Source organism: Drosophila innubila (genome assembly GCF_004354385.1).
Source record: "Drosophila innubila isolate TH190305 chromosome 2L unlocalized genomic scaffold, UK_Dinn_1.0 5_B_2L, whole genome shotgun sequence".
Classification (NCBI taxonomy): Eukaryota; Metazoa; Arthropoda; class Insecta; order Diptera; family Drosophilidae; genus Drosophila; species Drosophila innubila.
The window spans coordinates 5,639,588-5,666,076 of record NW_022995373.1 but is presented as its reverse complement, the minus strand read 5'-3'; the positions used below and the strand labels follow the sequence as shown (position 1 = coordinate 5,666,076).

At 38.4% G+C, this 26,489-nt stretch overlaps 2 protein-coding genes across 4 annotated transcripts; both read right to left on the bottom strand.

The window, feature by feature from the left end:
* Window positions 1-1,077: 1,077 nt before the first annotated feature.
* Window positions 1,078-2,169, bottom strand: LOC117782559 (programmed cell death protein 6). The gene is made up of 3 exons (XM_034619581.1): window positions 2,005-2,169; window positions 1,422-1,797; window positions 1,078-1,348 (listed from the first exon to the last, which is right to left on the bottom strand). The coding sequence occupies exons 1-3, from the start codon at window positions 2,061-2,063 to the stop codon at window positions 1,247-1,249; spliced, it is 537 nt and encodes a 178-aa protein (XP_034475472.1). The 5' UTR covers window positions 2,064-2,169; the 3' UTR covers window positions 1,078-1,246.
* A 7,123-nt stretch (window positions 2,170-9,292) lies between these two features.
* LOC117782558 (zinc finger BED domain-containing protein 1-like) lies at window positions 9,293-10,507 on the bottom strand. Of its 3 annotated transcripts, none has more exons than XM_034619580.1 (3): window positions 10,469-10,507; window positions 10,336-10,399; window positions 9,293-9,986 (listed from the first exon to the last, which is right to left on the bottom strand). In XM_034619580.1, exons 2-3 carry the CDS (start codon window positions 10,358-10,360, stop codon window positions 9,415-9,417), a joined length of 597 nt encoding a protein of 198 aa, XP_034475471.1. In that variant the 5' UTR covers window positions 10,361-10,399; window positions 10,469-10,507; the 3' UTR covers window positions 9,293-9,414. The 3 variants fall into 3 exon arrangements, 1 of the variants encoding a protein (XP_034475471.1); XR_004617290.1 differs by having other exon boundaries at window positions 9,776-9,975; XR_004617291.1 differs by lacking the exon at window positions 9,293-9,986 and adding an exon at window positions 10,119-10,190.
* Between the last annotated feature and the right edge of the window lie 15,982 nt (window positions 10,508-26,489).

Sequence of the window (26,489 nt, the reverse complement as noted above, 5' to 3'; positions counted from 1 at the left end):
TTTAAGAATTTTTTTTTTTTTTTACTTCATTTTTATATATTACTTTTTTCAAATCTAGCTTATTTCAAAGGTCGATTACTGGCAACACTGTGCATTACCGATGATGTAGAACTATCGCGGGGCTTTCAATGACAGCCCTTCATAATCGATTGCTTGCGATATATTGTTCATCGCATAGTACATCGCAAATTGAAATATATGAGCTTGTTCAAATTGTAAAGTGATTCAAGTGATTCCATTTGGAAATATTCTACAATAAAGCATAAAGCTAGGAACTCACATCGACAAACTTCGATTCGCTGGGTCTAAACTTCATATAAAAAAAACAGTGTCGAAACGCACTCCGCTATAGCGATACTCAAAAAAGGAGTCAAAAAAAAGTTGCATGAACAGTTGTGTCGTTTTTCAACACTGGAGGTAACAGCTGATATTTGCTGTCGACTGAAAAAATATATGTCGTGTTCAATATTTGGACAGTCTACAGAGAAATATCAGCTTTATCTTGTGCACACCAGAGATAATACTTTGAATTAAAAATGGCTGAACTTAAAATAAAAAGACGACGCTTGGACTTCATTAAAACAAAGGATAAGATAAATTTGTTAAAGAAATGGACTTTATTACTTCCATGAAAATAACATGTTGACGTAATTTTTTATAGATTGGCCCAATATGCGCGAATCCTGCGTTCCTCCTCTTTTTCTTCAGCATATGGCAATATGCTAACAATCCCGTCTCCATATCTTAAAAACAATCTGTTTAATTTATTTTTTAATTTTGGCACTTTATAAAACGTAAACAAAGCACAGCAGACTCACCAATGTGACCACTCAATATTTGGTTACTTTGCGGTGTAGCGTTGGTCACAATAATTTTCGACGCTGAGCGTCAATATTTATGACTTTTTTTCGCTCGTCACCAACTTTAGTGAGTACTCAGCTTAATTATTAATAAAATACAACATCTTTTTACATATATTTATATTTGTAAACTATTATATATAATATTTTTAACTTTTTGAATATATTTATATTTTTATGTTTTCATAAAATAGTATATTTTAAGTTAACTTTTTCATTAAAAAATGCTTAATGTATAAAAGTAGTTAAAAATTTGAGGTTGCTTTCATATTCATTTTGGCAATTAAGCCGACTTAAAAATTGTTAAGTCAAACTTACTATTTACATTTATATATACCTTTCTCCATTAAATATTGTGAAGCGATTGTTTATAAAGATAAATAATATTAAATTTTAAGTGAGAACACCATGCTCAGAAACTGTTCATAGTGAATTGTAATGACTCCATCCATGTCGGTATCATGTTGTCTGAAAGCTGTTGTTAACGTCTACAGTAAGTAAAAAGGATTGATAAATGTACATAATCACCACAAATATCATCATACACTATGAAATACTTACATATAGGACAATACAGCATTGTATGAAATCATCAAAAAGAATGGTTCCACGACCAAAACGGTCAAATTTGCGAAGAAGAACTTCAACGAGATGATCGGACAGACGATAACCGAACGATGTCAGGGCGGTTTTAAGTTCTTGTTTGTCAATATTACCGGAATTGTCACGGTCAAAGGAACGGAAACAATTCTGCCAATCAGTTACGTATTTCCAAAGGGCACCAAAATCCTGAAAAGAAACAGTTCCTCTGTTTTCCCGATCAAACATCCCAATCATTAGTCTGACTGTTTCCGGATTGAAAGCAGACCACGTGCCATTAGAGAGGGCGACTTGAAGTTCATCTGCAGAAATATGCCCACTTCTATCTTTGTCAACCCTAAAACAATTTAATACGATCATATATGTACATATTAAAACATAAAATTTACAAACAAGTGAACAAATTAGCTTGACTAGATTCGTTCTTACAGTGGCTCCCAACTTCTTTTATCCACTACATAAAAATGGTAATAAGTTAGATTTGTGGGTCAAATAAATATGCTGGGATCCACTGTATTTCTACCTATTTACATAGATAGTTTACCTTTGAAATACGTCCCAAAGAAATGTTTGATCTGGCATGCCAGCTTGTTGATACGACATGTTTAATATAAAATAAGTACACTAATATGTTAATTGTCTTGGCTGCTACTAAATAATTTTGGTTTAACTCTAACAAAAAACTTTAATATCTTATTGCCGAGTAAATTATGACTCATAAATCGAATTAGTGATGGTTCCCCTGTTTATAATAATTGTATCGATAAGTTGCTTGCTACGATTTATTTAGTTGTTATATACTCGGTTTACACGGAGTCCATTTTGCGAAATCATTTCATGAAATGTTGTCAAAATGGTGTTATAGTCAGTTCTGCCGTATCGTCCATTTTTAGGACAGATTTGAACTTTGCTGAAACATCCCCTCTCCAAAAATCTATCCTTTTTTAATTTCTGTTATACTTTTTAAATATTCTCTTAAATACTTAATATTTAATATTAAAAAAAAAAAATTGAGTTGCATCCATGTCAACGATGCCTCGATTTACTTGTAAACGAGTCAAAAAAAGTTTGCAGCAAATTTCGGGAATCATGATTAATAGGGCTGGTTGCGATGTTAACGATTGAGGTAACGCCTACTGCAAATCACCGTTGCCAATTTAGCTATTTTTTTTTTGCTACTTTTAAGAGGCCTACAAGTATTGAAAAACACTAAAATCACATATTTTCTTTATTTTGGGTGTTCAAGGTACATACTAAAGAGCTGCACAAAATATTTTGAAATTCTACTTCACTACTGTACAGTACTTCTAGACACTTTGTTCTAGTGTAACTTTGACAGAAATAGAACAAACACAACAGAATATGAAAATTCTCATTACAGTGCTTGACAGTGCTTGAGTTCTATTGGGAAGTAAAATTTCAAAACAAAACATGTTAGTATAGTAAGAAAATCATAATTGTTCTAGTGTACAGCGAGTGCACCAGAATATAGAGAAAAAAATGAACGCCTTAACTCTCTCTTAGCTTTTCTCTCCTTCTTAAAAGGTGGTTAATATCTAGCTGGTGTACGACCTAAATTCTCAAAAAAAAGATCCTCAACGGACCGTGAATTAAAAGAATTCTCATATATAGAGTGTATTACTCTTAGCGTAATATCGCTGCATAATAATCAGAATCGTGATGATATTGGCCGCCACCGTCACACTGTCGATGGTAATTAATGTGGGAATAATTGAATTCGATCAGTTGAGCTCTGATGCTAACACTGTAATTTCAGAAAGCAGCAGCAAATTATATGGGGCATTAGGCAATGCACTGAAGTATTCGTTTTGAATTTAAGCAGAGTGCTTGTAAAACATAATTTTTGTGCTTGTGCAGCTCTTTAGTACATACTCACTAAAGTTTGTGAGGAGCGAAAAAAAGAAGTGATAAATTTGGACGCCTAGCATCGCAAACTAGTGTGACCAACGCAGCACCAAAAAGTTACCAAATGTTGAGTGGTCACATTGGGGCGTCAGCTGTGGTTTGCTTACATTTTAAAATGCGTCAACTTGAAAAATAACTAAAAAGAATAGTTTGTTACGTCTCGGCTACTTTCTCTTGGGCAACGCTGGCTAGCTCGTCATCTAAGGGTAGGGCTTTTAACCAGTGGCCGCCGAGCGCACAATCACAATCATCGATTCCGATCTCTCAACGACCACGAACAAAACACGACACAACATATCGATACCAAAACACAACCAAAAACATTGGACACACTTATCGGCGTCTTCGGTCTTATACCGCAGCGTACCCGCCCTTCCTGTGGCGGCAACATTTCAAACTTAAAAGTCGTTGCGCCACCCAATAATGTTTCTGACGACTACCCTATTCCATGGCGATGCGATCCCCCTCCCTCAATACATTTTTAAGAACTCATAATTTTAATTTTTCAATTCCTTAGTATTTATTTATAATATGTATGCCTATCATTATAATCTTTATTTATCAATTTTATGTTTAATAAATATTTGTCTATTTTCGTGTTTGTGCTTGATTTCTAATTATTTTTGCATTTTCTCCTTGTGTATTTCCTCTTCCTTTTCTTTGTGTTATTATTTTAATGCTACTTTTATTTCTATTTTTTTTTTTTTTAGGACAATGCAGGGACTCCTAATATTCCTACAGAGCTCTGGGGGGTAAATATTAAGGACCCTGTGAAAAGAATATAAATGTATTTGAGGGAATATGTATAATAACTAAATAAGGGACGGATGGCAAAAAACAAAGAAAGATCAACAAAAAATACGAGAATAATAAATAAATTAACGAAAATAAATAAACAAATAAATATTAAAATAAATAAACAAAAGCAAAAAAAATTAACAAATTTGAATAAATTTTGAAATTAAATAAATGAAAATATTTTTTTTTCAAAAATATTAAATAATTGATTAAATAATAAATAAATGAATAACAAAATAAATAATTATAAATTAATTAAACAATAATAAATAACTGACTTTACGTTAACAAAGAAGAAAACAAAATGTGAACCAAAAAATATCAAATGAAATAAATAACAAATTTAGTAACTAATAAATTAAATAACTACGCGCCAATCCAGTCCGCTGCCTCGCTGTTGAACGCTGCTAAAACGCACTTTGCCGTCAGCTGTTTGTTTAAATGTTGTTTGTCGCGACGCACGTTGTATTGTTTAAATTGTTGTTATTGTTGTATTGTTGAATGTTTAACTGTCGTTGCTTGTACCGATATTTAGGTGAATAGTTGTGGGTTTGGGTTATTGTTGTTTTGTTGCCAAAAATATATATATGTATATATTTGTAGGTGTGTGTGTGTACATAAATGTATGTGTGTATGGGGGACCAAAAAAATTGAACACTTGTTGCTTCTCGTTGTTGTTTTGTGATATTGCTGGTGCTGTTCGTGACAAAAAAAATGATATATTTATTGCTCCGTATCACTGCACTATGTTGTTCACTGAATGTATGTGTAAGTGTGTGTATTTATTTAATTTTAAATTATATTTATTTTGATTTGAGTATAAATATAATTTTTCCCGCCACTGTCTATTTTATATATATATATTAATCTGTATATGTATATATACCGCACACGTTTCGAAATTTTTGAGCCGACGAAACTCCTAGCGCATGCGTCTACGCTCGAGTTTCCAATCAGACTCTCGATGCCTGCCAAAACTGCCTGTTGCTAAGCTTAAATTTTCTATCTTTCCCCCCTTCCCCTTTTGTCTATCAGTTCCTCTCTCGCCCACGCGCAACGGTCCCAACCGAGTCAACGGCCGATCGCCCTTGGCTTTGACCCATATTCGGTTCAATCGGTGCAGTCTGCACAGTAAGCCGCTCACGCATACACTTATAAGACCTCTCTCTTTCTCTCTGTGGCTCTTATACTCGCTCTCACCGACGAACACAACCCTGTGTTGTGTGCGCAGCCTTCGGTCACACTTGGCCACAGATTTAGGCTATCGAAATATCGATAAGGAAAATATTGCCATTTGTTAATTTGCCCAGACCCAGATGCAACACCGACACGAAGATTTCCGCCCGGTTCACCAGAATAGTGGCGCAAATGTTCGTCTGCATGGGACTGGAATTTAGTAACGATGCGTCGGTGAATCTGCTGCCAAGAGTTGCCCACCTTTACCGCGCTCAACGTAGGCCCACGCCCACTCCACACTAGAGCCTATCATGCTCCCATTACTGGCGAATATCCTTGGCATGGAACACGCCGACCGAACGCCCCTGCTCATCCTCCAGTTCGTACATGTTCGAGCCAACGGACCTCACCACACGTGCCTTCAGGAATTTCCGCGCAAATTTTGCATTGTAAGCTTTGCTGAAGTTGCTCAACGTAAAGTTACGTCTGAATACCTCCTGACCTGGACTTAAGTAGCGCAGGCTGCTCCGCTCATATGCTGCATGGAGCTGTTTCTGAATTTTCTCTTGGATTAGTTGCTGCCTATCTGTCCTGCTTAGACTCGCAAATTCGTGCTCGCAAAGTGATTTCAATTTGCGCCCCAATGCGTACTGTGTGCCGTTCAACATCAAATGTTGGCCAAACAAAGCGAAGAACGGTGTCACTTCTGTAGCCGAGTGGACACTATTGCGTAACGCTACCTCGATCTTTGGAAGGTACATGTCCCACTCCCGATGGTCAGACTCAAGGTACGCCCGAATCGCCGCCAATACCGATCGGCTTACGCGTTCTGCTGCGTTGCTTTGTGGTGAGTACACTGCGGTTCTCAGGTCGTTGATTCCATAAGCTTGGATCATCTCCTCGAAGGCTGTGCCAGTAAACTGAACACCATTGTCCGAATGGATCACTTCAGGAACGACAAACTTATGGAACACCTCCTGTACCAAAAACTCCACCACGCAGCTCGCAGTCGCATCGCGCATGGCCTTCAAAAACGAAAACTTGGTGAAATGGTCCACCACAATAAAGATCCACGCGTGACCTCGCTTCGATCTCGGATACTTCCCTAAGAAATCGATGTAAAGCTTCTGGAAATGCCTCTCTGTGACGACTTCTGCTCCTAACCAACCTGCATCCTACAATTTACCGCTTTTGTTTCTTTACAGAGAGCGCAGTTTCGAACAAAGTCAGCCGCTTGGACTGCCATCTTTGGCCAGAAGTACTGCCTCCGTAGCGCATGCAGCGTTTTGGCTACACTCCACCATGTGCCGCTGTATGCTCTTCGTGCGCTCTCCTTACCAACTCATGAGTGAGAGATGCAGGCACCCAAAACTTTCATGTCGCTCCATCGAGCTCTTATTCTAGCTTACTGAACACTCCGCGCTTGAAGATTGCACCCCCCTCTACTCTGAAATCTGGCAAGCAATCCTTGTTTTCATGAACCTCCCGAACTAATTCCTTATACTCCTCAGATTCGAAATCGTTCGTCTGAAACCCTAACGCTTCGCTCGGATCGAACTCAGCCTCTTCCAAATCTGCGACCTCAGCACTAAAGCTTCGCGAGAGCGTATCCACTACGATGTTATCGACACCCTTGCGATGCTTGATCTCGAAGTCCATGCGCTGAAGCTGCAGCGACCATCGACCTAGCCTACCACTCGGGTCTTTCAGAGACATCAGCCACTTTAGGCTGGCGTGATCTGTGATGACCGTAAATGGCATAAGCTCAATGTATGGCCGGAACTTCTGGATCGCCAAAATCGCAGCGAGACACTCTTTCTCGGTAACCGAGTAATTGACCTGATGTTTGTCAAGCTTCGCCGAGAAGTACGCGATGGGTCTCTCATACTCAGACTCGTCTAGCTGGAAGAGAACGGCTCCCACACCGGCATGTGACGCATCACACTGGACATAAAATCGCTTCTTAAAATCAGCGTGCACTACAACCGGAGCCGTCGTCATAGCTCTCTTTAATTCTTGAACTGACTTGACAGCTTCCTCGCTCAGGACAAATTTCTGGCCACTTCTGGACTTCAGAGCATCCGTGAGTGGTACTGCTAAGGAAGCGAAGTTCCTGCTAAACCGCCTGTACCACCCAGTGGTACCTAGGAACGCACGAACTTCGCGCACTGATCGAGGCACTGGAATCTGCTCTATGGCCGTTACCCTAGCTGGATCTGTGCGTAGTGTAACCCTGCCTATGATAAATCCCAGGTATTTCAGCGACTTAAAGCAGAACTGCGACTTTTTTAACCCTATCGTCAAATTTTCGGCTTTCAGGCACTCGCCGACTCGATTCAGATACTCAATATGTGTCTCAAAGTCTGGAGCTATGATCAAAAGGTCGTCGAGATACACGAACACGTTTGATCGTAGCTCGGTCGGGATCGCCTTATTCATAAGACGACATGACGCTGTGCCGCATTGCACAACCCGAAAGGCATCATGGCGAACTGGTAAAGCGGTCGCCCAGGCACTGTAAACGCCGTACACGCCTTGCTCTCTTCATCCAGCTCGATCTGCCAGAAGGCGAATTTTAGATGGACGCTAGAGATAAAGTAAGTCTAATCCACTCGCGACAGTATCCCCTCAATGCTAGGCAATGGATAGGCGTCCTTGATCGTCTAGGTGTTGAGCTTTCGGGCATCGAGACAGAAGCGATTCTTATCCGGCCTTCGCACCACAGTGGTACGGTTACTTCACGGACTGTTGCTCTCCTCGATGACCCCGATTGCTAACATCTTGTCGACCTCATCCCAGACCACTTGCTGCATTGCTGGCGACAGTGGATAGTGACGGTCTTTAACAGGCTGAGCTCCCGCCACCAGTTCTATTTGGTGCTTCTCCACGTGCGTCTTCCCCAGTCCGACCTTCTCTCAAGGGCGAATGCTATTAAATTTATTCCCTACATTATCCTTATAATTATTACCCTTCACCAGATCTAAGCCTACATCTTCGCGAGATTCATTTTTTGGCGTGATTCTCCCGCTTTCATCGCGCCCTTCCGCCCGTTTCCCGCGCATTCTGAACATTGCGGACAAAATTTGTCTGGTCTGCCACACCAATAGCAAAAAATCTTCCGCTCCTTGGCCATACAGTTGCGGAAATCGTGATCTGGTTGCCCGCAGTTCCAGCACCCCGTTCTACGCGGCTCTCGTGACACCACTCGAGCCTCTTCAACCTCGAGTTCCGGCAACGTCGGCTGTTCAACCGATACGTCGATCTCATTCGCCGACATTCCACCCCTCGGTACCCCGAACCTCGGCGTCGGCCTCGTATCAAACGCTGGCTTCGGATTGCGCCTACCGTACATCTTCTCTACCTCGCTACATTTGTCCCGTAGTTGATCTAGAGAATACACCTCTGAGGCGTATATATCTGGCAACGGTTCCCGCAATCTCGACGCTAGCTTCTGCATTGCGTGGATGAAGTCGTCCGCGCTCTCGCCACGCTTTGGCTCACGCTGCATTAGGTCGTGCATCTTATCGTGCTCGGTCTGGGTGCCTCTTAAACTGGCGATTAACGCTCGTTTTAGTTGCTCACATTCGTCGACTTGGTGTTGGCGAACATGAATCCAATACCAATCGCGAGCCCTACCCTTTAACAAGAGATGGAAGCAGCGAAGCACTTCACGCCAGGGGCATCTGGATTGGTGCTACAAGAACTCAACCCGGAATATAAAATCTTCTTCGTGCGTTCGGGAAGAGTGTTCGTACTGGCTGTAGCACCGAATTTGGCTGAGCCTGAATATTCCCTGCCACGCCTGGATCCTGCTTCGGCACTGCGCCTTGCTGCATCCCTACTGCCTGCCCTGCACTTCTTCGAAGGCTAGCTACTGCTCTTCCGTTGCCTCTGCGTCAAAGACCGGTAATTGCGGCCGAACGAGGTAGTGCTGCGAAAAAATCGATTCTCAGCGCATCGATTCTTTTCGATCTTTTAGAAAAAACATCGATTAAATCGAAAAAACAAGTGGTTTTTTTTTTATTAACAGAGATCAATTCATTGAGATCATATATCATACATACAAAGAGACCGTCAAGTAGTGGTCATTGGCTCTGGATGTCCATCCATCGGTAGTCACAGCACAGTACTTTACCTTAGTGAGAATGTGTTTAAGTTTTTCATTCATTTCCTCGTACATGTTTGATAGTAGTACATCAATTAATGTTCTTCTGCTTGGCATCGCGTATTGCGGGTCCAGGCAGTGGACAAAATTACGAAAGCCTGCGTCTTCCACAATCCTAAAAGGCTGTAGATCCGTAGCGATCATCCCGATCAGAGCCTTGTCAAGAGAAATTTTCCGAGATGAGCCCCTTTCATATTTTTTCTGCCGTGTAGTGTCGAAAAATTCTCCAAGTGTTCTTATTGCTTTTGGAACAGTGAACACAGTCGGATGAGCTCGCTTTAGGTGGTTGGATAAATTAGTTGTGTTGCCACAGGTTTTGTAAACATTCCCATAGGTAAGGCATTTGGCTGATCCACCTTCTAAACGTTTGAAATAATTCCAGACGTTGGACTTTGCACATTTCCGTTTGGGCTCATTTTCTTTAGCTGAACAGTCCTCATAATCCAATTCCTTATTGTTTTCTAAAAAATTATTATAAAATTATAATTATTAAAAATAATGTATATTATTTATCAATTGTAAGGAAATCGCTTTAAAGCAGGAATAGGCAAAACATACATTGACGAACTTGGTCTGCGTTTGCACGATTAAGAAACATGCAGAGAAAACACGCAAATATATAAATAAAAAGCAGAGGACCGCTAGAAAACTTGAAAAGCCGACCCCTGCGATAAATCAACAATAAACAATAATAATAAATCACGACTAAATTATATGGGCTTCGATATAGGAACACTTGACTGCACATATGAAATGCCCAACTCTAGTTTCGCGAAACACGTGCTTAAAACAGAATTTAAAATTATTTACCTGAAACACCCAAAAATTTGTCCATTTCGCTCCCAATTCCTTGATCCACCAGCACACAACGATCCTAAAGAAATTTAACAACATTTATGTAGGGAAATGTAATCAGTTAAAAGCACAATTTTTATTAAATTACCCTTATTCGCACGTCTTGTTTGTCTCCTTATTCACAGTGGTGGGAGTTATCTTAAAAATTGTTTACGATACATCGATTCTTTCAAAATAGACTCGATGCTTGAACGGAAAAAAAGAATCGATAGTATCGATGTTGGAATCGATTTTTTCGCAGCTCTAGATCGAGGTTATTTATCGCCTTCATGATGCCCACGAATCCCTCACGCATCTCCTCACGGATTGCCTGGCAGATCCTCTCTCCTTGGGCCTTCAAGTAAGACAAGTGCGCTTGTGCTAACATGGCGTTTATGGCCGAAGCATCAACAGAGAATACTACAGGCTTCTCGCTGCCCTTTAATGGGTTTGCAGCCTCTTCCGGTGGTGGTGTCCTCGTCACCCATAACCTGCCTATTCGGTCTCCCGCTCTTGCGTGGCTTGTCGGGTATCATACCCGTGCCCCTTTTTACCGCCTTCAGCCGTTTCTATTAAAAACCCAACAGAAAAAACAAAAGCTTACGGAAACTATCGGCCTGTCACTTATCGCAACAACAACAATACCAGAAAACGAGCAAAGAAAATTAATAATAAATATATAGAGATAAGGAAATAAATAAATATAATAATAATAAGTAAATATTTGGGTAAATATGACAAATATATATATATATATAAGTGGCAACAACCAATCAATAATTCTTAAGCAATTAATAATAAATAAATAAATAAATATTGTCCAATAAATAATTCAATAAATACTAAATAATAAATAAATAAATAAATAAATACATTAATTGAATAAATACTGGACAAAAAAACAAAAAAAAAATACTTATAATAACAAACTATAACGACTTTAATATATACATATATATATTTTTATCTTTTTCTTTTCTTTTTCAGTCTCTACCGATCAATATAATATGAGGTGGGGATCGCATCCTGCCGGAAATAGTCGCCTAGACACTACGCCAGCTTTAAAAGTTCGATACGTGCCCAATATAAAAAAAAAAAAGGACGACGGAAAACAACCTCGTGAGTATTGTCAACTGCACAGATCATCACTCAAGTTGATGATCGGCAGTTAAGAGCACTCCGTTTCTTATAACTTTACTTTATTGTATGACTTTTTCTTTCAGTGTCATCTGCCCGCGATGGGATAGAAGTCCATGATGCAGCGCGTGTGAGTATCTTACTCTTCACGGGTCACCATGGCCAACTATACACCATCTAGCTGCCCTCCCGATGCCCACGATGCAGCGCGTGCGAGGATCTTCCTCGTCACGGGTCACCGTTGTCATCAAGCTTCAGAAGCTGGACAGACGACACCCAAAAACCTGTAAAAAAAAAAACGTAAGTTACTTTACAACAATTACTATAACATTGGACAAATACAAACATGATTACTGTATAGGTCGACCACTCCACGTGCAATTGTAGGTGAGCGTTAACGCCCCCTACAAGACACTGCTTCGGATCGGCCCATACAGCAAAACATGCATTTCGAGAACTCGTTATCTTATGCTTTATATTTATTTTCTTCTGGGCAGTTTGCTGCGACATCGGCGGAGCCGATGCCGAGCTTCGTTTCCAGATTGGGCGCCATATTGTTACGTCTCGGCTACTTTCTCTTGGGCAACGCTGGCTAGCTTGTCATCTCAGGGTAGGGCTTTTAACCAGTGCCCGCCGAGCGCACAATCACAATCATCGATTCCGATCTCTCAACGACCACGAACAAAACACGACACAACATATCGATACCAAAACACAACCAAAAACATTGGACACACTTATCGGCGTCTTCGGTCTTATACCGCAGCGTACCCGCCCTTCCTGTGGCGGCAACATTTCAAACTTAAAAGTCGTTGCGCCACCCAATAATGTTTCTGACGACTACCCTATTCCATGGCGATGCGATCCCCCTCCCTCAATACATTTTTAAGAACTAATAATTTTAATTTTTCAATTCCTTAGTATTTATTTATAATATGTATGCCTATCATTATAATCTTTATTTATCAATTTTATGTTTAATAAATATTTGTCTATTTTCGTGTTTGTGCTTGATTTCTAATTATTTTTGCATTTTCTCCTTGTGTATTTCCTCTTCCTTTTCTTTGTGTTATTATTTTAATGCTACTTTTATTATTTTTTTTTTTAAGTACAATACAGGGACTCCTAATATTCCTACAGAGCTCTGGGGGGTAAATATTAAGGACCCTGTGAAAAGAATATAAATGTATTTGAGGGAATATGTATAATAACTAAATAAGGGACGGATGGCAAAAAACAAAGAAAGATCAACAAAAAATACGAGAATAATAAATAAATTAACGAAAATAAATAAACAAATAAATATTAAAATAAATAAACAAAAGCAAAAAAAATTAACAAATTTGAATAAATTTTGAAATTAAATAAATGAAAATATTTTTTTTTCAAAAATATTAAATAATTGATTAAATAATAAATAAATGAATAACAAAATAAATAATTATAAATTAATTAAACAATAATAAATAACTGACTTTACGTTAACAAAGAAGAAAACAAAATGTGAACCAAAAAATATCAAATGAAATAAATAACAAATTTAGTAACTAATAAATTAAATAACTACGCGCCAATCCAGTCCGCTGCCTCGCTGTTGAACGCTGCTAAAACGCACTTTGCCGTCAGCTGTTTGTTTAAATGTTGTTTGTCGCGACGCACGTTGTATTGTTTAAATTGTTGTTATTGTTGTATTGTTGAATGTTTAACTGTCGTTGCTTGTACCGATATTTAGGTGAATAGTTGTGGGTTTGGGTTATTGTTGTTTTGTTGCCAAAAATATATATATGTATATATTTGTAGGTGTGTGTGTGTACATAAATGTACGTGTGTATGGGGGACCAAAAAAATTGAACACTTGTTGCTTCTCGTTGTTGTTTTGTGATATTGCTGGTGCTGTTCGTGACAAAAAAAATGATATATTTATTGCTCCGTATCACTGCACTATGTTGTTCACTGAATGTATGTGTAAGTGTGTGTATTTATTTAATTTTAAATTATATTTATTTTGATTTGCGTATAAATATAATTTTTCCCGCCACTGTCTATTTATATATATATATTAATCTGTATATGTATATATACCGCACACGTTTCGAAATTTTTGAGCCGACGAAACTCCTAGCGCATGCGTCTACGCTCGAGTTTCCAATCAGACTCTCGATGCCTGCCAAAACTACCTGTTGCTAAGCTTAAATTTTCTATCTTTCCCCCCTTCCCCTTTTGTCTATCAGTTCCTCTCTCGCCCACGCGCAACGGTCCCAACCGAGTCAACGGCCGATCGCCCTTGGCTTTGACCCATATTCGGTTCCATCGGTGCAGTCTGCAGAGTAAGCCGCTCACGCATACACTTATAAGACCTCTCTCTTTCTCTCTGTGGCTCGACGAACACAACCCTGTGTTGTGTGCGCAGCCTTCGGTCACACTTGGCCGCGCTGGACAGATTTGAGCTATCGAAATATCGATAAGGAAAATATTGCCATCACTGCGGACGGCAGTTCGCGTTAGTGACGAAAGCATCACGAAGGGTGCGGAAGGCGACTAAAACTATATACAGCTAAGTTGGAAAATTTGCTACGACTGTTCGATCAGATCAAGTTATATACCGATCGAAAGGTTTAGTCCTAACCATAGCTCGCAAATAACTGTTAACCGTTTCACACTGTCGCGAAATAAGTGTTCTTCACTGAGACTTTGAGCAAAAGGTCTGAGAGCAACCGATTGGATTGTTCGTAAATAAATTTTGCTCGCGCTCAGTCGAAGATCACTTTTTTCTGTTCTCTTTTGCTCTGCTCATTCCGGGACCGTTTGCTTCTGAACGACGATTCAAAAAGTCTTTTGCGCATGTATGTGTGTATGTGAAGTTTCGTGGGTTTTACGCGTCAATTTGCTTTGTGAGTTTCGATTGAGCACAGTGATTTTAACAAAATGGGACGTGAAACTAATAAAAAAGTGCATTATTAGTTGTTAAGCTTAATTCAAAATAAAATACTTAAAAAAATAAAACTATTCCTGTTTTAAACAAAAAATTAGTCTGAAATACATACAATTTTTTCAAGAAGATCGAAAGTGAAATTTAATGTCGCAATTTTACACAACGTACCACTGTGCATCGAAAAGAAGACAAATAGTTGAAAAGACCGTTTGCGTTGAGTTTTTCAGTCAATCGGTCTTTTGGTGAGCCTCACTGTGTGAGCGTGAATCGTTTCACTCTTTACGCGCTGTTCACTCAAAGACCGATAAGCAAATTGCTCAACTGTTAGCGCTCAACCGAAAACCGGATCGAAAACAACCAAAGGGTCTTGCTCAGAGCGAGAGCGAGAAAGTATGATTTTTTTCGGTTGTTCTCGCGAACAGAGCGTAAGGAAAAAAACGGTTAACAGTTATTTGCAAGCTATGGTCCTAACTTACAAAATGGCATACTAAAACTTTAAATAATTGCAGCTAATGGGGCTGCTGGGGTCTTTTGGTAAAATGTTGTATTTTTTAAAAATTCTACTTAAAAATACGCGATTGATACCTCAATCAGCCAAATCCGATAACTGGTTCAAAAGATAAGTTAATTTGAAAATTTTAGAGGACTTCTCAAAGCGCTAAAGAAGCTAAAATGTTATGATGGGGATTGATTCCGTTTCGAAAATCGAGAAGTTTTTGTTTCTACGACTTTTTGAAAAAACCGCTAGTTTATCGGGAAAACGCTAAATCTCGCTAACATTGAAACCTCAACAGACCAACAATTAAAAATTTTTAGATTAAACTGAATTTTGTTCGTCACAAAATTGGATATCAGAAATTTTGGGGCTAGACTAGACTAGACTTTTACCTCGTGTAGAGGTTTTTTTGTGGGATTTGTTAATTTGCCCACACCCAGATGCAACAAGTTTTTAAGATATGGAGACGAATTTGTTGGCATATTGCCCTATTCTGAAGGAAAAAGAGAAGGAGGAGCTCAGGCGACGCGCATATTGGGTCAATCTATAAAAATTTCATCGAAATGCTTTTTTCATCCAAGTCATATAGAATGGTTTACTTCTCCAATTCTTTAATTAACTTTATCTTATCGTCTGATTTAAAAAAGTCCAATCGTCTTCTTTTCATTTTAAATTCAGCCATTTTTTATTCAATGTATTATCTTTTTTGTGCACAACAAACAGCTGACATTTCTCTAATGGCTGTCCAAATTTTGAACACAACATATAAGTGGTCAGTAGACAGAGATATATTAGCTGTTGCCTATAGTGCTGAAAAGCACCATACCTTATCAGGCAACTCTTTTTTTAACTCTTTTTTTCGGAGCGTATAATGCATGAAAGAACGTCCACCATTTGACTAAATTGAAACTGAGGATCATCAGTCTCGTCATCATCGGAGTCCAAATCGGAAGCCACAAGTTAAGTGTTCCATTTCAAGAAATTATATTTTTTTGTTGATGAGATACTGTTTTGAGCTAAGATTTCGTCGAAGATTGGGCCGACTTAAAAAAATATTTCCAACTCATCTGCGTTATTGCACATCCAAAAGTGTAATAACGCCCACGGTTCTTTATTCATACTTGTCGCGGGCGTTATTGCAATTTAAAAAATGAAATAATGCCCATGGGCGTTATTGCACTTTTGGCTGTGCAGTAGCGCTAATGGGCGTTATTGCACTGGGCGTTATTGCATGCACCCTACTAAATGATATGATAGCTTCTTGTACAAATCAGACTACTACTTCTTTTCATCGTTCGTACGGAGCAATGGTCGCAGTCATCAGAAAACATGCTCCCTGATCAAGCATCACACAAGTTTTATGGTACTGATACTTACTGGTGAACGCTTTAATACACTTTTTTGCCAACACCTGATAATCGAATTATCGATGATAAAAATTATGAACAGGCCAGATAGGAAATTAAATTAAAACTATCTAATAAATTAAAATAAATTATCTGTTATTAAAAAAATACTCTGCTGTTGCACATTGACAACAAAGAAAACTTTCGATAAACATTTAATGTATTTCGATAAGATAATTTGACGGGAGCAGAAAAGTAGCATAAAGTAACAGCCTTTTTTTATGATACATGCTCAGGTATCATGATACACAAAATTTGCTGTCATGATACGGTATCACTGCCGTTCACCAGAAGTATCACAAAAATTATCAGGGAGCAAACCTGCCTGGTGAATGCGCCCAATTATTACACTAGGAAACAAATTTGGACTTTTTTTTCTGCATTGAACCAAACCCACTTTTTTTGATAGATATGGGGCCCCAAACGACAAAAAACTTTTTTTTTTATTGGAAGAGTTTTTTTTTTTTACAATTTTTTAAAATTTGGCTTTATTTTTTTCTTACCGCTATTTTAAAGGTGCGACCACTTTTGTCATCAATACTCGTGAATAACAAAACCGATTTTCAAATTTTTTACTTTTCCTGAAAGCTAATAAACATATCTGGAATTCATCCACAGTCTAAGATTTAAGCCAGTAGTTTAAGAGCTATTAATTTTTTAAAATTAATAAAATGTTGTTTTTTTTAAAGATTTTTTTTAATTTTTGAGCTTTTTTACTTTAAAATTCAAGAAAACTAAAAAAAAATTTTTTGCCGCGTTGATTTAGCGTCGAGACGACGCGTCGTTGAAAATATGATTCATTAAAATCTATGGAGAAACGGCGATATAATCAAATATTATATCTATGCATGTTTTTCTTTATTTTTATGACTTCCTTGTAGAGCGGCATGACCTTAGGTATGAAAATTTGTTGTGTTTTTTGAGATATCCTTACCAAGTTCACAGAATTTAAATTTGTTATTGTCTTACACATTGTGAGCAAAGTTGCTTCAAATCGGTCGACTATGTCATATAGTTGCCATAGGAACGATCGGCCGAAAATCCAGTTATAGTATGAAAAACTTTTTTGTTCTTTGAGATATTTTAACTAAACTGACAGAATATGCATAAGATGGTCATTTGAACTATTCAATTTGTTTCTATATATATAATTAGATTTTTCTTTATTTACTGTGAGTTTGAATCTTATAAAAACCGCGCACAGCTCTAACGGTTAAGTTGAATTTATTATAAAATAAAAGACAAGGCGATATTACACGACGAGTTCATTTATTCAAGAACAACTTAAGACTAACAGATAATTGTGCATTGCGTTATAATGAAAGCAAATTTCGGGCATTTAAATGTTTACAATATTAAAAAGGCTGGGAACGAAATTACTCAGCGTTAGCTGGGAACGCAAATTTGCTGACAGTGGGTTATTTCGATCAATGCTGATCGATGGGGGAGAAGCCCGGCTTAGCTGCTCTTTGTTTACGAGTGCAGCCTGTGAAAATTTACAATATTGTAATGGGGAATTTGGTGTCTAGACTTATGTATAACGTGGACATAGAATATATTATGTATAACGTAGACATAGAATATGTCACTTCCCTCTCCTTAAAAGGCGAGCCTGCGAGTCAAGGTGACAGTGAAGGGTAAAGTTTTGGCAATGTTGTTTGTGTCATCTCGATAATTGTGTCTCTTTGTTCTTCTTCTTCTGGTTGAACCGATGGCGTTCTTTGGTTCTTGGGTTCGTGAATTTGTTTCTTTAATTTTGTATGGATTAACATTATGGGATTACAAGATACATGTTTTAGATATAAGAATATAATTATGAATATGATGGTCATGATTATGATGATTGCATATGTAAAGACATTATTTTGTGATACAATTTTTACAATGTCATCATGATTGATAGGTTTAACTTTAATTATTTCTAAGGGGGGATACAATGGTGTAAGATCAACTTCTGGTTGTAGATAGTTGTCGCTTAAAATTATGTCATTTATTTGCATTTTGCATTGATTTATACTTATAATTTTATTGCCCTGAATATTAAGATCAACATTATTTTTCTGGCAATTTTGTTTTACAGTTGTATTAGTTATGTTCCAAGTTACAATGGTATTTGGTTCAATGTATTTTATCATTTCTTTGTTACTTATGCGTTCAAAGTTACAAATTGGTGTTGTGTGTAAAACAGTTTTTGTTATGCATTCGTCAATTACTGGTTTATTATCTCGATTATAAATTTTATTATCTTTTTCAAAATAAGAAGTAGTACTAATGTAATCAAGTTGATAGCCATTATAATCAGGATATGGGATAATTTTGATAGTGTTAGTGGACTGAAAGTCAATTGGGATATGGCATATAATTAGTATGATATTATCTTGGTAGTTAATCCAAGTGGATGTTTTAATTAGTAGTATGTTTCGGTTATTGACGATGTCAAGTTTGTCATAGGTAAGTGGTTTTGGATTGAAAAGTCCTAGTCTTGACAATTGCATACCCATTTCAATGTTTTCTATGTATTCTATAAATTGTGATAATTGGTAAGTAAAAGTATCTTGTATATTTTTCTTATTTTGATGTTCTTGTATTCTTTTCATATCATTGTTGATTATGTTTATTATATCATTTATTTATTAATTTGAACAATATTTAAAGATAGATTATTAATGTTTTGTCGAACTCTACTCTGTCGTTATCGTCAAGTGTACCAAAAAGGAATTTTTATAATGAGCCTACTTCATTGAACAGTCCGCGTTTATCACTGCGGACGGCAGTTCGCGTAAGTGACGAAAGCAGCACGAAGGGTGCGAAAGGCGACTAGCAATATATACAGCTAATTTGGAAAATTTGCTACGACTGTCCGATCAGATCGAATTATATACCGATCGAAAGGTTTAGTCCTAACTTACAAAATGGCATACTTTTTCTAACCAACCTGGGTCATGAGATATGGGGGTGTAAGTGGGAGGGGAAAAATTTAAATGATTGCAGCTAATGGGGCTGTTGGGGCCTTTTGTCAAAATTTTTTAAAATTCTACTTAAAAATACGCGTCGATTGATACCTCAATCAGCCAAATCCGATAACTGGTTCAAAAGATAAATAAATTTGAAAATTTTAGTGGACTTCTCAAAATGAAATGAAAAGTCAGTTTGTTTGTCTGTTTGCATCAAAGCGCTAAAGAAGCTTAAATGTAATGATCGGGATTTGGGTGCATGGCATAACGCCCAGTGTCATAGCGTCCACGGGCGTTGTGTCACTTTTGAAAGTGTCATATCGCCCGCGGGCTTCATTTCATTTTTCTTGTGGGCCTTATGACCCTATGAGAAGTGCATTAACGCCCGAACCTAATAATAATGAAATACCTGGTATAAATAGCCGCCCTCTACCCAGCATAATTTTTTGTGAGAATAGAGTGCTCAATAACGCAATTTGTTTTAAAAAAGTAAAAGTTGTAATGGCCTTTAATCTCAGCGTGGTATGCTAAAAAGCGCCTCAGGCAAAAATTTTTTTACATAAAAATCGCGCGATTTTTATGTAAAAAAATTTTTGCTTGCGCTTTTAATAAAGTAAATTTAAATACAAAATTGTGTTAACATTTCATTTAAACATTATTGATAAACTTTGATTTGGCTGTCTACTATTTGCCTGCAATATGGGCAGAGCAATAGAGACTTCGTTGCTTTAATTTTTATTATTTTGTAGCACTCAAAACATATTTTGAAGTGGCTACAAGGTAATAGTACCACATCACGCGGAGTTTCAAGGCAAATTATACATTTAAGAACTTCAGCCATTTGACTGAAGTGTAAAGTATTGTCCTCATCTTCATCTTCAGTATTATCTGAGCATGACTGCTCTTCAAATGTGGTGTCCAACCTAATCAAATCATTTTGTTGATTAATTAGGCTGCCAAAAAACTCGTTTAAAGATATTGTTGCGCTCTCCAAGTCCCTGAGAAGCTCTTCTATTTTGCTGTCCTTGATTCTCTGCTTTTTTCGCTTTGCGCTTAGCGCGGTTAAGTCGCCATCCAGAGCATTAGCTAAAATTACGCTTGTAGCATAATCCTCATCTTGAATAACTTCGAGGAATTGGTCGAAGCGGCCATGCTTTTGCAATTTCCGAGCTAATGCAGCGTTGAAGGACTCCAATGAGCTTGTTGTTCGCATAACCTGAGCGCGCACAGAGAATACATCAGGTGTGGTCTGGGGAAAAGTAAAAATACATGAATAAGAAAAACTATTAAAAAAGAAAAATAATCTTACTTTAACCATCCATTCCTTTTCAAAGTAATTTAAAAAACGTTTCAAAATGTCGTGCCTATTTTTTGGCAGCTCCAACAATTGGTCTTTCAAAATTGTAAACATTTCCAGAATTTTCGGAGGCTGAATTAATGGCAAGCTGAGAAACGTCCTGTACCATTTGTAGCAGTCCGTATTGACAGTAATGAAACCAGCAGCCATTTATCGTTGCCGTTGGGAACACAGTTTTTAACGCTTTTCTCAAAGCTATCTCATAGTCTGTGGTAAAGCTTTTCGGCTGAAACTTTAAAAAGTTGGCATTCAAAAATGCGAACAGGTGCTCGTAGACCTCTCTTGTCTTTCTCGTCATCAAAATGTAAATAAATGGAAAAGTCTGCAATTAGAATAAAAATGGACATGAACTTATTTGGTTAAATATCGCACAAACTGTATATATTTATATACTTACATGGTTCCTGAATTGATAATGAACAATTAGCAATTGTTTAAAGCCGCAAGAAGGCACCGTATCGAATGTTCCTTCTATGAAAAAGTGGCGTTTTCCTGGCCTACTTTCAATCATCTGCACAATGCTTGGCGATAGGAAAATGCAATAAGCAAAGTTTTCTTCCACAATAGTGGACCTATAAAAAGGTAGCTGATTTTGCTTAGAACTGCCATATTCTTCCTGGAAAGCGTCATCTTCAAATAGCAATTTGACTTCACTTGGCGACTTGGGGTTTTGCATCGCGTTTTTACTCCGGATCCTAAACAATTGCCGTCTTATTTTAGGAAAAGCAACTGAAGAAGCCGCTTCCCCGCTTTTAAGGCATTCTTCGTAGAAGATGTCGCGCACGCCTTTTCTTTTTAAATTTGTTTGCTCACATTCACTTTTCACATTGTTAATTAGCTCTAGCCTTTTTATTAGGTCTTGGGGAGAAGCATGGTTGTGGCTGCTCTCGTGACTCATTTGAGTACACACACCACTATTGGACAAGGCCACGGAAACACTACAGTCTTTTATGTAACAAATATAACGCGAACTTTCCTTCAAAACACTTTTAATTTTAAACAATTGTTGCTGGTTTGTAAGAAGCAGCAACTTATAATTTTTTCTAAATCCAGGTACAATTTTATATTCATAAATAGATTCCATTTCACGTGCACTTAGTTTCGAGATCAATCACAAACTAAATAGAATATTATTGTGCCAAAAACATGTAAAGCGCGATTGCAGACGAGATAACACATTAAACTGTACCTTTAATAACGGTACTTTCATTGATTCTTGATAAGCTTTGCAAGTTTTAAGAAATTGAGGGCGTTATGACCCAGGTCGAAAATGTCATAAGGCCCACGGGCGCTGTGACATTTTCGGTGCGGGCGATGTGACACTTTTAAATGTGTCATAGCGCTATGACCTTGGGCCTTATGCCATGCACCTTGCGTATACAGGTTAGACACAGCCCACCTGGCAATTCGAGCCTACCTGCCTTAGTGTAGGTTTGCGCATTTCCTGAATTCAACAGAGATACATTGAGTATTGCAAATGCATCAATGAGTAGCCAACCCCTTGAGTTGGTACGGATACTACACCATTCGGTGGCCCACGCATTAAAGTCTCCAGCAATGATTACTGGCGACCGTGATCTCGCGTCAACTACAATTTCATAGAGGATTTCGGCGTATTCCGCGATCGGGATGCTTGGTGCAATATAGCAGCTATAAATGCAGATTCCATTCCATTCCTACCGTGCTTTGCTCTCTTAATTGGAATGGCGGATCAGCACAGCTCCACATTGCTGCTCCAGCACTTTGATTTTGTAGCCAGCTTCCATCCTGCTTCGGTTTGTATGGCTCACACAAGGTGGCTACATCGATGGCCTTCTCGCGCACTGTCTGCGTTAGCAAATCCTCTGCTGCTCTACAGTGGTTTAAATTAAGCTGCAGAAACTTAATTTTTTATTTTTGTTATTGCCTTCGTGTAGAACGGGCAGCCCTTGCTAAGTGTGTGGTGTCCCGTTTTTTGAGCTCCAATTCTAGTGCAGAGTATACAGCACGCATTTTCCTTGCAATCCTTGGATGGATGGCCCTCTCCACCGCAGTTGAAGCAGCTTTAAGATGCGTCATGTTTGCTTCTGCATCAGGCAGCCGTGTGTCCGAATTCAAGACACTTGTAGCATCTACGTGGATCGATCAGGCTGCGTATGCTGCATACTGTCCAACCTATACGAATTACTCTCATCGTTAGCAATGTGTTTGCAATTGCCTGTGGGAGAAACATCGATGCTATCTGTGTGCCACGGTAGCCTTTACGTAGTTTTGGCGCCGACTCTGCAGGTAAATCGCCCTCGATATGTTTGAGCACCTCCAGTGTGACATCGTCAGCTGTTGCCCTTTCAGAGAGATCTCTAATCTCAACACGTACCTTCTCCGAGATCACCTTTACCTGATCACCTTTAGCTGTCTCCCCCAGGGCTTTTTGTACAGCTTCGTGTAGCTTGTTTGTGGCATCATCAGCAGTCTTACTCATTTGGAAAAAAACTTCCCCTGCAGCAGTACGCCGTACAGCGCATACGTTCTCCTTGTACTGCTGAAGCTCGTTGCTGGTCTGCACAGAGGCAAGGACTTTAGCATAGTCATCTGAGTTTTTGCATTTGACCAGTAAAGCGTCTGGGCGGCTCCTGCGCCTAGGTGCTGGCTTGTTTCTGGGCTTGACCTTGTGCCATTCTGGCTTGCTCTTCGCATTGGCTGGGACTTCCTCTAAATGGCCTCGGTTGTCTACCGCGTTCGCCGCCACTTGACTATACGTCGGGGCTCGGGTATCTGAAGTGCGCTAGTTGCACTTTTTGGGGGCTGGTTTTGATTCTTCTGTTTATTGCTGCTTGTTGGTTTAGATATCAGCTTCTCCTTTAGTTGTAGGGACGGGGTCGTCTGGGACGCATTATGTGTGTGTGTGTGTGTGTGCTTAATGCACTTGTACGCAAGCGCTTGGTTACAAACAGCTGCGATTGCAAGTGAGAGGGTAAACGAACAACTGAGCGAAGTGAAATTAAAATAGCAATTAATTTATGCTTATTAATTTAACAATCGCTCAAAAGCACTAAATCGCCCATTTATTGTTATTAAAGTAAACAATACAAATCTCCAAAGTGGTTATATTTTAGTGCATTCAAATTTATTCAATGCTCAACTACTTTACTTATGTGCCAAGAATTGAAAGCTTTAACTTTATTAGCACAACCAACGCAATTTGTGGTTGTTAGGCTTTCAATTTCTAGCATAGTACCTGCTGGCGCGAGCGTTGTACTTCCGACGCTACTTTCCTTGGCATTTACAACGAAGATTGCAGTAACCAACAGAGACTAAAGAGAGAGTTCTTTGTTTGAGCGAATCAGACGTGTTTTACTTGGCTCCTAAATTTCAATCCGTTACCTTGAATTATAACACACCGTTTTTATATTTGTTGATCTAAAACTGTGCATAAGTGACGAGCTATCGACATGCTGTGTAAGTTGTAATCATTTGTGCATTGTGGTCCTAATATACAGCATTTTATTTTTGCTAAACTTAGTTTTGCAGTTGCCCTTAAATAATTACATTCTTGTGCGTGTGTTTGTTTGTGTATTTCGGATTTTGCTTTAAACCTCGCTCACACAAGTTTGTTGTTATTGTAAGCACAGCGATTGTTTTTGTTTGTGTTTACATCTCCATATCTCAGTTTCGGTTCTTCGCACATCTTAATACATTTGTTTGTGTGTGTGTTCACTGTTGCATTTCGTTTCTGTTTAGCTGCGCGCTCTCACAAGCAAATTGTTTTGTGTTTTGCTCTCTTGTTTAGAGCTTCATTTGAGTGCCTTCCGCTCTATTTAAGTGCGCAATTTCTGCCTATTCTGCCTATTCAGTATCTGTTTAACCCCTGTTGGAAATATGTCGTGCTGCAAGAAAAACTGCACTATCAAGTGTGCTGATGATTCTGAGCAACCGAGATTTATTTATTGTTGGTTGTGTGAGAATATCATGCATGCAAAGTGTGCTGGTCTTACACATGATGAAATTATATTAGGTGGTGGCTTCGCTCTCTTACGGGGCCACGATTTTGAATTTGTTTGGTTTTGTATACTGTTAACTCATTTTCGTTTTGTGTGCTGTGAAATAAAAAAAATCAAAATAAAAAGCAATGGAATGTATTTTTTATTTTTATTAATTAAAGCACATCACGACGACATTTGCATTAGTACTGGGCAATCGTGGCCCCAAAAAAAAAAAGCAGCGTCGAGCGAAGCCACCACCTAATATAATTTCATCATGGTCTTATAGGTCGAGAATGTAATAAGATCATTGCCGTTTCGAAAAAGGAATTTGGTGAAGTGAAATGGTCATGTTCAGTATGAATCGACTTACAAATTGATTTCTCAAGAATGTATAATTCTGTGAGAAACCAATTCTCTAAATTTAATAAAATGGCTAATGGTGCATTTACACTAGTTGATGCAGCGTCAATTCTAGCTATATCAACAATTGATATCCAACGTCAACGCATTTGTTGTGTTTACATTAGTTGATAGAGTTGACAAAAAAACCGGGTTGCCAACTAATTTTCGAGTTGAGCAACGCCAACGCGTTGATATTGAAGTTGAGAGTAATTTACACCAGTTGATATCCACATTCGTTGACATTCACGTTGTGAATGTATCGAAACTGATTTTAATCGATATTGTGTTGTTTTAATAATTGAGAAAAGTAAAAAAGTGGTAAGTACTTATGCATATGTATTTTAAAACTAATTCATATGCAATTTGTTTACCTTACGATAAAATCAGAACAATGGCAACAGCGAAGAAGAGCAAAATAGCGGCAGCAGTGATTTTGGTTTTAGCTCTTGAGGACGAGGAAGAGCAAGAGCTAAAAAAACGCAAGCGAGCAATGTGGGTTCAAGAACTCTATTTGGATCGAGGCGAAAGTGGTTTTTTCCGATCATTTGAGACAATATTTCGATCGAATAGTCCTGATCGTTTTAAGGACTTTGTCCGAATGAGCCCAGACGATTTTGATTTTTTGCTTGAACGTGTGAAGCCTTTCATTCAAAAAGCGGACACAAGTCTCCGAAAATCTATATCTGCCGCAGAGCGGCTCACTGTGACTCTTCGTTATTTGGCCACTGGGGATAGCATGCACAGCTTAAGCTTCTTGCTTAAAATGTCGGTACCCTCCATTTCGTTAATTATACAAGAAAGCTGCGATGCCTTTTACAAAACATTGAAGGGTGATTTTCTTAAGGCAACAAAAACTTTTAATTATTTCATTTTAAAAACTTAAAACTTTAACAATAATGTATCGTTTGTCGATGTTAAGGCACTAATAATTATATTCTGAGATCAATTCAGGTCAAACAAAATTAGGGGTTAGGGGATGGAGCTGGTAAGCTCTCCGGCTTCAAGTGATGCCATAACGATATTCATTTTGGACTTAGCCAAGCGCACGGCAGCGGCATTGTTGCGAAGAGTTGCTGCAACTGATTTGCCCCAGAGATCAAACTCATCATCCTCTTTGGTGTTCGCCAAATATTCGCAAGCCTGCTTTTTTATAGACTGCACACTTGAAATAACAGACAACATTAAATAAATCGGATGGCGAGCGAAGTGTTGCTACCTCCAATCTGTACATAAAGTTTGTCAACACAAAGCAAAAGAATGAACACGAGCTCAACTTAATTTTGTGTTGTCAACGCGCCGATTGTGTCTTCAACTGTTGACACAAAGTGTTTACACTGTGTTTACACTCAGAGCAACAATTGATGATTCTCGCATTGTCAATCTACTGTCAACGCAACAGTTGATCAAGTTGACAGCTGTTCACACTAGGATTGATAAAGTTGATATCAACGTTGACTTGTTTATCAACTAGTGTAAATGCACCA

What these genes read in the sequence shown, in the direction of transcription:
- LOC117782558 (XM_034619580.1), bottom strand. Translation starts at nt 10,360, where the DNA reads ATGGACAAATTTTTGGGTGTTTCAG. An exon ending in CAAATTTTTGGGTGTTTCAG is followed by an intron (nt 9,987 to 10,335) that starts GTAAATAATTTT and finishes ATAATTTTTTAG; the next exon opens with AAAACAATAAGGAATTGGAT.
- LOC117782559 (XM_034619581.1), bottom strand. Translation starts at nt 2,063, where the DNA reads ATGTCGTATCAACAAGCTGGCATGCCAGATCAAACATTTCTTTGGGAC. An exon ending in CTTTGGGACGTATTTCAAAG is followed by an intron (nt 1,798 to 2,004) that starts GTAAACTATCTA and finishes AAATTGTTTTAG; the next exon opens with GGTTGACAAAGATAGAAGTG. An exon ending in AATGCTGTATTGTCCTATAT is followed by an intron (nt 1,349 to 1,421) that starts GTAAGTATTTCA and finishes TACTTACTGTAG; the next exon opens with ACGTTAACAACAGCTTTCAG.